The sequence below is a fragment of the Cynara cardunculus genome, unplaced genomic scaffold (genome assembly GCF_001531365.2).
Source record: "Cynara cardunculus var. scolymus isolate 2C unplaced genomic scaffold, CcrdV1 Un_Scaffold_6988, whole genome shotgun sequence".
NCBI classification, from domain to species: Eukaryota; Viridiplantae; Streptophyta; class Magnoliopsida; order Asterales; family Asteraceae; genus Cynara; species Cynara cardunculus.
In genome coordinates this window covers 8,439-21,540 of record NW_020203276.1, presented here as the reverse complement: position 1 = coordinate 21,540, position 13,102 = coordinate 8,439, and the positions used below count along the sequence as shown (strand labels likewise).

Here is a 13,102-nt window from a genome sequence, read left to right as displayed (position 1 = left end):
TGAGTGTTGTTTTCTTGAAGTATCGTTGTCTCTGAATGAATTTCAAAACAAGTTCATCAGCGATCACTGAACAAGCTCAGTGTATGATCGCTGGAACTGAAATTACAGATACATAAATACATCGAAAGGAAAAAGGGATTATCAACAAATCAATGAGAGAGAGGATCAACACATAACACGTTACAATAGAATCCAAACCTTAGAGTGGAGCCATATTAATAAACGTGGTGGTGAACTCAAACCTTGACGCCATAACGAGTAATTTAAAACTATGCCATTGTATTAGGATTCACATGTGAATCTATGTCAAGATTCACATGTTCACATATGAACCAATGAAAAATATTGATGCTCGTGTTCACATATGAGATTTAATTCGATTTTTAGATTGTAAAATCGTCAATGATTTCAAGGTGAAAAATTAGATAAAAATCGATGATTATCAATATCCAAAAAAATGTTATAAAAAAAATGAGATAAATTAGGGTTTTTCCCCATAGTTATCTTAATTAATGAAAAATGACTTGAGAAAAGACGTAACACCCCCTAACTCTTGTAAGAAGTATATGACATTTTACTTAGCTTACTAACGAAATACAACTTACTTCAAATTTCCATCCGGAGATGGTATTCCTTACAACTGAAAAAAAAACGAATATAGGCTCGAAAGACCAAAATACTAAACTTTAACATGTAATTTAAAGTCTTAAATATCATATTAAATAGTTAACTAACGGTGTCTAAGAGTCTTCTAGATGTAGCTTTTTCCCTTGTCCATTCTTGCCTATCTCGATCCTGTGTTGCACCACACTAGTCAGCTTATACAGCTTAGTGAGACCACAATTATAGTAACGATCTCAACATGTACAATGATATTCAATTACAAAATTCTCGCTTGTAACATTAAGTATAGATATATACAAGACAAGAAGTTCATGTTCGCTTTAATGGCTCGCTACGTTTGTCGTGCAATCACATTAATATTCTCATGAATTCAGTGGCAACTACTAACTTTTGATGTGATTTAGCTGGTCCTCACTTACGGGCAATCGCCCTTTGAGGGGCTTTCGTCCCTGGCACACACCACCAATGTGGGGATTCTCACATATACATTTCCACAATAACATTTAAACTAATTCACATATGAACTATTGTATTCATATTTGAACTAATTAACTGATTCACATATGAAACCGTGTGATTCACATATGAACTAATTAATTAACGGGTTCACATATGAACATATAGTTCATATGTGAATCACACGTTTTCATTTATGAAGTTGTTTACCACATATTTATAAAAATTATGACGATTCCCCTCTATCTTCCGCATATCCATGGGAGGAATTATCTGGTGATTCACAGTCAAAGCCGCAAATGAACCTTACCCTAATATATGTAGGGGTAATTTCAAATATAAACCATGTAATTCTAACAAACTATACAAACCATTATATAAGGAAACAATTGACGTATTTATGGACAATTATCATGATTAATTAATTATGATTGAGATATATATGGAAGATTATAAAGCTCATTCATTATGATATATATAGGGGTCTAATCAAATGATAACTAATTAGTTTGTGGTAACCGTTATATCCAATCTCAACCACAAATTAATAGATAAATTAGAATTTTTTTAATTTTGGTAATTTTTAATTAAAATTTTAATGTAAGAACATTTTAGGTATTTTCTCTCCTCTCTCCTATCTCCTCTCTCCGTCTCCCGGCCTCCATCCTCCGGTGATACCATAGTGGTATCACAATGCATCTTATATGTGCTTGGGTATCACACTGAGGTCGTTTGTGTGGTCGATCGGATATGTAACACGGTGGTATTACAATGCATGCATCTTATATGTGCTTGAGTATCACACTGTGGTATCACTGGAGGACGGAAGATGGGGACGGAGAGAGAAGACAGGAGAGAGGATAAAAAATACCTAAAATGTACTTGAATTAAAATTTTAATTAAAAATTACCAAAATTATAAATTTCATAATTTATCTATTGATTTGTGGCTGAGATTGGATCTCACGGTTACCACAAACTAGTCAGTTCTCTCTTGAATGACCCCTATATATGTGTGTGTGTGTGTGCACGCCGCTTTAGGGCATGACTTGAAAAACGTGGTGGCATCGCGCATGACTCGTAAGGCTTAGGTTTAACTTCGTCACCACGTCACACCTTACGTCATTAAAGTTTGGAAAATCAAAGATGGTCTCCGCATATTCGAAAGTAGAAGAGTTTATTTTTTGAGAAGCATGACGAAAAGAAGTTCTTCAAAAAAAATTAGATCCGAGCATTGCATAGTTCGCAAATATCAATGGTAATAATTTGTGTTGATGAGTATTAAAAATCGTATTAGTTTTTATAAGATGAATTTTATAAAAATAAAAGAGTCGAATTATTTTATAAATGATTAAAATTGTTTTGTTTTTATATATAATAACAGAGCCATTTAAAAAAAAGGTCAAATGGGTTTCATACATTTGTGTAAAGATATAAACCAAATATGTTTTTGTGTTCATTAGATTAGAAATATTTTTATTGGGAAATGTAAGGAGTCGTTTATTAAATACTTATCTGGTAAATGTTTACCGGTAAAATTTAACACTACTATTTACTTAACGGGTAAATGCTTACCATATAAGGGGCCGTTTACCAGATACTTATCTGGTAAGTCTATCAAAACGACATCGTATGTAACAATTTGTACGGTAAGTGCTTACCATGATAAGAGTCGTCGCTCTCACTTACCGAGTAAAAGTCTTGGTTCTTGTCTCGCTCTTACCGGGTAAGATTCTTGGTTCTTGCCATATTCATCCGGGTTCATTGTAAGACACCTAAAAAGTCTAATTAATGAGCCAAATATTGAACGGGTAAGCACTTACTGTGTGTTACTTATCTTCCGGATGAGCATTACAATGATATTTAATTTACCCGGTAAGAAGCATAGCAAGAAGCTAAGGACCAAGAATCTTACTTGGTAAGTGAAGAAGAAGACTCTTATCCGACAAATGCTTACTGGGTAAAAAACGGTTATCAATAATTTGTTTTAATGACCAAGAATGTTACTGAATAAAGGTAAGTGATCGTGGCGATCTTGATGTTAAGCGTTTACCCGGTAAGTGTGTGGTAAACAACTCCTAAGTGTTTTAATATAAATGTTTTATAGGACTTTTAAGTTTATATTACAAACAATAAAATGTCATATCTAAGAGTACTACATTAGGTTTATAAAACGTTTTTGAAGAAGTGCGGTATCACCTATTTTGTAGGACGCTATTTGAGAGAGTGTCCTATAAAAAGATAAGTTTATATATATATAGGTTATTTCTCAAAAGCATCATATAAAATAACTAATACAACATTGTATTTTAAAAATGTTCTTAAAACTTGTTAAAACGTTCAAAAATGTCATATAAACCAATTGTAACACTTTTATATATGATGATTTTTTATTTAGTCTATAAATTTAAGTCTTACAAATATTATATCTATACTATATTATAAAGCATTTGATAAAAACTCTTAAAAATAATTTTTTATGCATGAAGTACTGTTTATTTATGCATATTACTTAAAATTCGAGATTACAAGTAAATTGTGCGTAAGTGCAATTTATTAAAGCTTCATGTTTGAATTCGTGTAACTAACTTCAGATAAACATAATCAAATAGATGATAAACATTTCATTTTAAATATAAAAAAATAAAATATAATTAAGATAATCATTGAGTTTTAACAAAATACTTAATTATTATCTTTATAAAAATTATTAAACCAAAAATAAAAAAAATGAATTAAAGAAATACACAAAACAACGAGAAATTTTAAATAGTTAGTTTGTTACTAATATCAATATTTTTTTATGATATCTTCATATTTATATTTTATTCAAGAATAAAAATCGAGATGTATCTCGCTACATTGTGCGAGTACCCTTCTAGTATTACATTAGATTACTTAGATATTTTGTACACCAATTTTATTGTAGTGATATTATTTCATATCTTTGAGAGCATTCATGAACGCAAAATACTCATTATTCAAATTTGAGATTCTAAGTCAGTTATGTTTATCATTGATAATAGAAATATATTGTCTTAAAATTCACTATCCTTTTTCTAACTCACCAATCAAGTAAAAACACATCACTATTTTATTTAATATAATTTAATTTAATTCATGGTTTCTTTTCTCTGATCATATGTGTTCACCTGATTTCTAGGTAGGAAGAAGACGAATAATTTTGGAACATCAGATTTCCTTCCTCTCGAAGTGGGATCGAATAAAATAGAGTCATAAAGACCAGATGAAAAACTTTAACTTAAACCACAAGGGTGTTGCCTGATTGGTTTGAGCTTGACTCCAAAGGTCAAAAGTAACTGGAGGTCTCATGTTCAAATCCAAGAAGAAATAAAAATGCTCTTGTGACCACGGAGATTCAAATACGGTGACTTCGGACTATCTGTAAAGTAGGTGGTCGTCCTGGGATTAGTTGGCTCACATAGCGGGTTGGATATCTAGGTTGATTAAAAAAAATGTTAGCCCCCAATTTGCTAAGCATTAGCCAAAGTGATCAAGGGAAAGAAAGAAGCAAATATTTGGTTAACGCTTTGATTGACGGTTAGAACTCAACTCATAAGCCTACAACATTCCAATTAAGTTTGCTAAAATTTAGAAGGGTTTGTTTTGTTAATAATCCAAAGTTGGAGCATGTAAAATGTAAATATTGAATTTTTTATCAAAGTTATGCACTTGCCCTTAGACTCACTCAGGTGCGGACTGCGGTCTGCGGACATGATCATTCTAACCTAGGGGGCTGAGAAAGACATTATCAAAACTTGGAGGCAAAAATGGACATTATAAAACTCAAGGGCCAAATGTACATAAAATGTAAAATAAATAAATAAAATAAAATATTGGTTCTATGCTTCAAACATATATGTAATAATTTGATTATTTTAGCGGATTTAATTTGTTTTATTTTGTTTTAACTATTAATTAACATCTGAAATAGCAAAAAACAGATCATGTGTTTCAAATACGGGTCATGTCACTACAACAAAATCAGGTATATAGAATATTCCCAATTTCTAAGTGTCCTAATAGACCTCTTTATAAGACTTAGTTTATAGGACCAAAAAAATAAGACATCATATATAAAGACATTGTAATAAGTTTATATGACGTTTTTTTGACATCTTAATAAGTTTTTTAGGACATTTTTAATATGAAGCGTCCTATTAGCAACTTTATAGGATACTATTGGAAAAACTGTCCTATAAAAACAAATGTCCTATAAAAAATTGAGTTTATAGGACACTTTCTCAAAAGTGTCATATAAAGTTGCCAATGTGACACTTTGTATTAAAAATGTCCTAAAAAACTTGTTAAGACGCTCAAAAGTGTCATATAAACTTATTACAACACCTTTAAATAAGACGTTTTATATTTTGGTTCTATAAATTAAGTCTTATTAAGCGGTCTATTGGGACGCTTAGAGATTGGAGGTGTCCTATAAACCCAATTTTGGTTGTAGTGTGTGTTTCAAATTTGAGGCTTTTTAGAGCAATCTCTATGACTATATGAGCAAATACCAAATCTGTAACATACAATGTTTTCTAGAATTAAAACTCAAAAAAAGGGGGGAAGGGGGCCATAGCCCCCATCGGTTTCGCTGTATTGCGCCATTGCCATCCCCAAATGACAATCTCTTATGACTTTCAACTCCTTTTCAACGAGCCATTGGCGAGTAATAAAGACACCATCATTTGTATGGAGAAAGGCACACCGCAAACTATGTGCCTACATTACTTTCTTTGCACTTTTCATTCTCTTTTACTTACTTTCAAGTATCTTTCAGTGAATGATATGCTTTTGTTGGTACCAAGAGAGACAACGTGACCTTCATGAAAATGATCCTTAATTATACTATAAGCAACAACTAATAGATATATCAAAACATGTCATAATATTCATCAGTAACGTCAAGGATGTTGAGATCTTGCCAATGGAAGGCCAAGAAAGAAATTACAGCCAGTCAGAGTTTCTTTTTTGTTGAACTCAAAGAAATGCCAAGGAAAATGTAATTGTACCAAGGACAGGCCAAGAAAGAAGTAAATATGTCGCACTGATCTAGTAGGCTTATTGGGCTAAATACTAGGGAGAAGCCTTTCACGATATTCTATTATTTCTCAGTCTATCGTGAATTTGGGTAGGAGCACGAACATAACAAAAGGCAAAGACCTGGTTACGATAGTTTGACCTATTATTTTATCGAACATAATAAGGATTTATTTACTATTAGAATCCAAAAGAAGGCCTAAAAATATAGTATGTTCCATCGTGGAATGTGGTGGATTAGAGAAAGTGAGATTGTTCAACTTTTAGTGTTGATCGCTCTTTTCTTTAAAGCTTATGCTTCCTCTAATTCTTGTTTAGCCACTTTCACGTCCATCATATACGGGTTCTTTTGCAGGGACTACTTTAAGCTTATCAGGAATGTTGAGCTTAACACTATTCTTCAGTTTTCACCTTATGACCTTAGCTTGCACGTCTTGAATGAGCCTTTGTCTTGTAATAGTGCTAATGCTTCGAAAATACTTTTACTTCAAAAAAATTAGTTCAAGAAGCTTCATTGAGAAGCCCTTAATTAGTTCTTGGAATTTCTTTTTTCTTTTCTTAAGAGCTCTGACGGTCTTACAACATTTGCATTAATAATATATATACAATATTATAAAGCATTTGACAAAAACTCTTAAAAACCACTTTTTATGCGTAAAATACTGTTTATTAATGCATATTACTTAAAACTCAAGATTACAAGTAGATTGTGCATAAGTACAACTTATTAACGCTTCATATCTGAATTCGTGTAACTAACCGCAGATAAACATAATCAAATACATGATAAACAYMTCATTTTAAATATAAAAAATCTAAAATATAATTAGGATAATCATTGAGTTCTAACAGAATATTTAATTATTATCTTTATAAAATATTATATTATTAAAACAAAAATAAATTATTTCGTTAATAACTTAAATTAAATTATAATAAAAAAATAAATTAAAGAAATTATATAAAAATGAGAACTTTTAAATAGTTGATTTGTTTAACATTGATATATATATATTTTTTTAATTTTTTATGATATCTTTATATTTATATTTTATTCAAAAATAAAATTATTATTGCTTTCTTACAAACACATATTCGTATTATAACATCAACATAGACAAATAATTAAATAGAACATTAAAATCGAGATGTGTCTCGTTGCATTGCACGAGTACTCTTGTAGTATGTATATATATATATATATATATATGTATATGTATATATGTATATCAATATTGAAATAGTTTTCCTTTCCATGCATATATCCGGTCAGCCCTCTTGAATCTTGATGTCGAACCCCTAATGCATGTTGGTTTAAAGTGCTACAATTCATATTTGTGAGTCAAAAAGGTTCCTACAAAAAGATTTTGGTGGAAACAAAAATGTGAATGAAAGATTCTATTAAATTGAATTAATAAACTAAGTTAGATTTCTTGATCTTTCTCAATATATAGTAATATTAAGTACGCTCTTAATTCATATCATGTCACTAAGTTTCTCCTGATTTGTATCTTAAAACTAACAAAATTCAATTTAAGTCGAAATAATATAAAAGATTCACAAACTATGATTTTTGTCCCATCACTCAATACGCGATTAAGCCTCTTCGGGCTTGACCTTCGTCATTAGGGCTGTAAACGAACCGAACGAACACGAACGCACTACTAGAAAACCAGGTATCAGCGACGACTATCAGCGAGGGAATTTTTCCCTCGCAGATCAGCGAGGGATCAGCGAGGGAAATGACAAAAAACACATTCCCTCGCTGATCCTTCGCTGATCTGCGAGGGAAAAATTCCCTCCCTGATCCCTCGCTGATCAGCGAGGGATCAGCGAGGGAAATTCCAAAAAATTCATTCCCTCGCTGATCTGCGAGGGAAATGTTCCCTCGCAGATCCCTCGCTGATCAGCGAGGGATCTGTGAGGGAAGTTCCGAGAAAACTAATTCCCTCGTTGATCCCTCGCTAATTTGCGAGGGAACTTTCTTCTACAATTTCCCTCGCTGATCCCTCGCTGATTAGCGAGGGATCAGCGAGGGAAATCTCAAAAATCAGAATCCTTCGCTGATCCCTCGCAAATCAGCGAGGGATCAGCGAGAGAATGTGAATTTTTTTCATTTCCCTCGCTGATCCCTCGCTGATTTGCGAGGGAACTTTCTTCTACACATTCCTTCGCTGATCCCTCGCTGATCCCTCGCTGATTTGCGAGGGATCAGCGAGGGATTTTTCTATTTTTCCTATTTTCTCATTTTTATGTGTTATATGTACATATTTTTATGTGTTGATATCGTATGTATGCATGTCATGTGTTGTTTGTCTGTATATATATATATATATATATATGTTGTGGTTGCTAACCGCGATATATGAATGTGTTATAAGTATATATACCCGTCGTGAGGGAAAATGATATACATTCACATATACACATACGGAGACTTGTTCATGTTCGTTCGTTTAACTTAATCAAACAAACGAACGAACACAAACGGTAAACGAACAAAAATCTTTGTGTTCAAGTTCGTTCGTTTAGAAATCAAATGTGTTCGTGTTCGTTTATGTTCATTCGTTAACATGCTAAATGAACGTAAACGAACGGACGTAAATGAACGGGCTAAACGAACATAAATAAATATTATTTGAATTCATAGTAAATAAACAAGAGATTATATATTAGATTTAGTATATAAATGAACATAAACGAACGAGACTCTTGTTCATTTTCATTCATTTAACTAAACGAACAAAAAATTTGATCATGTCCGTTCATTTATTAAATAAACAAACATAAACGAACTTCCCGCTGAACGGTTCACGAACAGTTCGTTGAACGTTCGGTTCATTTAGAGCCCCATTCGCCGTGACAACAAAAAAAATGTTAAGGATTTAAGCGTCTCCCAAGATTTCTATATATAACATCCATGATGTCATCACATCAATATCATAACCTTGAGCCATACTAACTTGATTTAACGTTCCATCAAACATACTCTTACATCTATCCAAAAATTCAAAACATTTTTATTTCACATTGCAAGGTTGCAAATTAAACAGCTATGCAATCTTAGTTTTCCCATATACATATAAATATATATATATATATATATATATATATATATATAATTTGATTGAAATTGACGGCGGGAGTAGCGGTTATAAACCTAAACCCCACCCCAGCTAACCCACGTTGGGGAGACAAGCTTTCACCTTCACTGTTCCAGAAAATGGTGGTTTCACAGGTCACCGTTGGGTCCCCAATGGCTGGTTGCCAGCTTTCTCAAAGCCCCCACCCTCACCAATCATTCAATGCCAACCTAACTCTTCTATTCAATTCTTTCTAATCAAAACTTATACATATACAATCAACTCTTCTTAATCAAAATAAATATATCCATTACATGCTGTCACCCCAATCACCATTATGCAACTTGCCTTCATTATAACAATTTTTTAATATACATGATTCTTCATTAATTATATATATTTATACATCAAATACTAAATAAATCTATGTATACAACAAATAATATCAAACAATATGTATTCTAGTTGCAAATAAATTGTTGGAAACTAGTTTGAAATTTTAAAACCCAACTTATAAAACAGTCAAATACATATATATATATGTATACATATATATGTATATGTATATGTATATATATATGTGTGTGTTAGTGACAAGTATTAAACCCATATATAATTAAGGATTCAAAATATTATGAATGATTAGGGAAAATGGGTTGAGTTGTAATAAAAGGGTGAGGTTGGGGACAGAAGTGGGAAAGGAATAAAATAAGTGATATGGTTGTGAGAAAGCCCTTATAACACACACTTAGTGACTCCACTTCTTCTTCATCAACAATTAAAACACACACAAATTCACTTCCTTTTGAGTTTCTTTCTTTCTAATTAAAGGTATCTTTTTTTTTTCTCTTTCTTTTTCTGTCTAAACTTTATATATATATACATATATATATATATATATATATATTGTAAGTAAGTAATTAAGGATTTTGTACGTATAGGTTGAGTTTGAAATCAATCCATCAAACAGAAGAAACATGGGTTACTGGAAATCAACAGTCGTACCAAAGTTCAAGAAGATCTTCGAGAAGAACAGCACCAAGAAAACAGCTGCTGCTGAAGCTTGCAAGTCCTTCGATGATGCCAAGGTCTTTTAACAACTTACGATTAACCAATTGGTTAATTAATCTATTGTTTTTCGGTTCTTGATTTCTTTCAATTACTCTCTCTATATGTATATATACACATACAATATATATGTATTCATATATGCATGGCCATGCAGGAAGAGTACACCAAAGAGTTTGAAGAGAAGAAGACTGAACTCCATACTAAAGTTACTGAAATCTATGAAGCTTCTGCTACTGAAATCAAGGTCCCATCTCCTACTAATTTAATTTTAATTTTAATTTTAATTCCGTTTATTCTTATTTAACATTTAGACTATGAAAATCTAACAGGCGTTGGTGAAAGAACCCAAAGAAGCATCCCTGAAAAAGAACTCTGCTGTGGTCACCAGCTTCCTTGAAGAACTCTCGAAAATCGGTACTTATCGTGTAAATATTCAATCTTATGCGGATTTAGGGTCGAATTATATGACTAAACTTGATCTTTAAATACATAGAATTCCCTGGCTCGAAACCAGCTCATGAAGCATGTAGCAAGTTCGGACCAACCTTGGTTCAGGGACCTATTTTCTTTGTATTCGAGAAGGTGTCAACGTTCATAGTGGTAGAAGAGAAGGAAACAACAAGCAGTAAAGAAAAGGACGTGGTGGTGGAGGAAGAGAAGAAAGAAGAGGCGGCCGCCGCCGAGGGTGAGGTGGCAAAGACGGAGGCGGAGGAGGTGGTGGTAGCTCCGGCTGAGCCACCAAAGACAAGCTGATATGATCCAATCCAGCCAGCATCAATCTGTCATGTGTGAAGATGCCAACTATTTGATAAACTTTCATTTTTCAAAAAATCCCTTTTTGTATTCATTATCTTTAAATTCTACACTTGCGTAGTTGATCTTGTATTCATATATGTGTTACAGCTTTTGGTGTATCTATATAAATATATATATATATATATATATAATTCTTTATTTTTCAAGATTATCATCATATATTTATGAATCATATCATGATGTTGTTCGTCGTATTTCTTCGTCCTCATCCACCATCTCATCGTTGCCATCACGACCACCATCATCTCGTCATCTTCGATAAAAACAAAATGAAAATTAAACATAAACATAAACGACCTTAGATTTTTCATTCTTTTTGTCGTCGATGCTTTAGAACATCAAAAATAGAATCCAAATTAAAAGCTATTGTTGTTTTTTTCAACCTTTTCGTAAAATATTGGATTCCCTATTTTGGAAAAATCTATAAGAAAAATAGGATAAAAAAGAAATTGAACACAAAATATCTTATCTGATGAATCTACTTCAAAGTTGCCACCATCAACAACCACTACACCGCCATGGATCCAAATTGAACTCCCAATATGGACCATGAAATGAAAACCAAAATCAATACCAAATTAAAGATAAATTAATCGTGGTTTTTTGGAAAATTATTAAACCAAATTAATTTTAAAAAAATCACAAAGTAAATTGACATATAACAATCAAGTTAAACCTACGTGTGACTTCACGTTCATTGAGGGTGACACAAGCTAATGGGGACAATGAAGGGGCCGATGGTTCGTAGTTTTTACTACGTAAAAACATGTTGGATCGATTTTTATAATTCACTCTAGTAATATGGAACTGTACACGTGATGGATTTTGTTATAATCGTTAAAATTGTTAATTTTCCCATCAAGTATTAAAACAATTTATGTTTTTTTGTAAAAGTGCTTATTAACTTATATGATATTAAACCGAAGTTTTGTAAAAAGTGTTTGGATTAGCTTATAGCGGTACCAAATTGCAATAAGCTGATAAGTTGTTTTTTAATGTTTGACAAATTTTGCTTATATCTATAAAATGACAAAAAAAAAAACAGTGTTATTGATTTATGGGAGTGTTTGGGATTGCTTATTAACTTATTTGATTTTTTAACATATAAAAATTTGTTTTTCATCATTTATAATAATATCTATGACAAAAATTTATATCAATAAGATTAATAATTTGTATCAATAAGAATAATTAACAAACATTTATATCAATACCATTAATAATTTATGATGAAAATAATAGATTTATAACCAAAATATCAATAACAAAAAAATGTCAACTTTTATAACCAAGGCATGTGTTTGGATATTAGAAAACTACTCAAGCTTCCAAATTTTTGTCCAACAGTGTGCCTAAATTTATTACTGTAAATTCAATGGTTTAGAYGTTGAACTTTGCTTGCTTTGTTTGAAATTATATGTTTGTAGAATCTCATAATAATAAGCACTCTTTGACAAAAGAAAAACGATGAACAAGAACAGAGAGGCTTCAGCTTTGGTGATTATAGCAGTTGAGAAAAACGATGAACAAGTAAAAGCTAATCCCTAATTAACATTGGTAAAAATTAAAAATTGAAACAGATCCAAACACCAATTTTTGGAAAAAAAACAATAGAATATACTAATGAGAAGTCCGAATTCATCAAATCCCAAATTACAACGAGATTAACGGGAGGGAAATCAAGGACTTACACAGTATCGTATCTACGTCGACATATCTGTTCGTATTGGTGGGTTAAGGTATCGATCTTTGTTTGTATTGGGTTAGGGTATCGATCTCTGGGGTTAGGGTAGAATCGTATCGGTTGTGTACAATCGTATCTGTTCGTATTGGTGGGTTAGGGTAGACGATGATGGTTTTGTGAAGAGATATATATGGAGAAGAGATATCGTTGATGATGATGATGATGATGATAATCGGAAGGGTAGACGATGATGGTTTCGTGAAGAGATATCGATGATGATAATCGGAAGGGTAGACGATGATGGTTTC

General features: G+C 32.0%; 1 protein-coding gene across 2 annotated transcripts; it reads left to right on the top strand.

The window, feature by feature from the left end:
- The first annotated feature begins 9,952 nt into the window (after positions 1-9,952).
- On the top strand, positions 9,953-11,199 carry LOC112504806 (plasma membrane-associated cation-binding protein 1-like). Of its 2 annotated transcripts, none has more exons than XM_025108764.1 (5): positions 9,953-10,054; positions 10,165-10,311; positions 10,449-10,538; positions 10,624-10,708; positions 10,788-11,199. In XM_025108764.1, exons 2-5 carry the CDS (start codon positions 10,201-10,203, stop codon positions 11,045-11,047), a joined length of 546 nt encoding a protein of 181 aa, XP_024964532.1. In that variant the 5' UTR covers positions 9,953-10,054; positions 10,165-10,200; the 3' UTR covers positions 11,048-11,199. The 2 variants fall into 2 exon arrangements, with proteins under 2 accessions (XP_024964532.1, XP_024964533.1); XM_025108765.1 differs by having other exon boundaries at positions 10,007-10,054; positions 10,149-10,311.
- Positions 11,200-13,102: the final 1,903 nt, after the last annotated feature.

Excerpts from the sequence above, each read along its gene's own strand:
- LOC112504806 (XM_025108764.1), top strand. The coding sequence starts at position 10,201 with ATGGGTTACTGGAAATCAACAGTCGTACCAAAGTTCAAGAAGATCTTC. Across the intron at positions 10,312-10,448 it reads AGTCCTTCGATGATGCCAAG|GAAGAGTACACCAAAGAGTT; the intron begins GTCTTTTAACAA and ends ATGGCCATGCAG. Across the intron at positions 10,709-10,787 it reads TGAAGAACTCTCGAAAATCG|AATTCCCTGGCTCGAAACCA; the intron begins GTACTTATCGTG and ends TTAAATACATAG.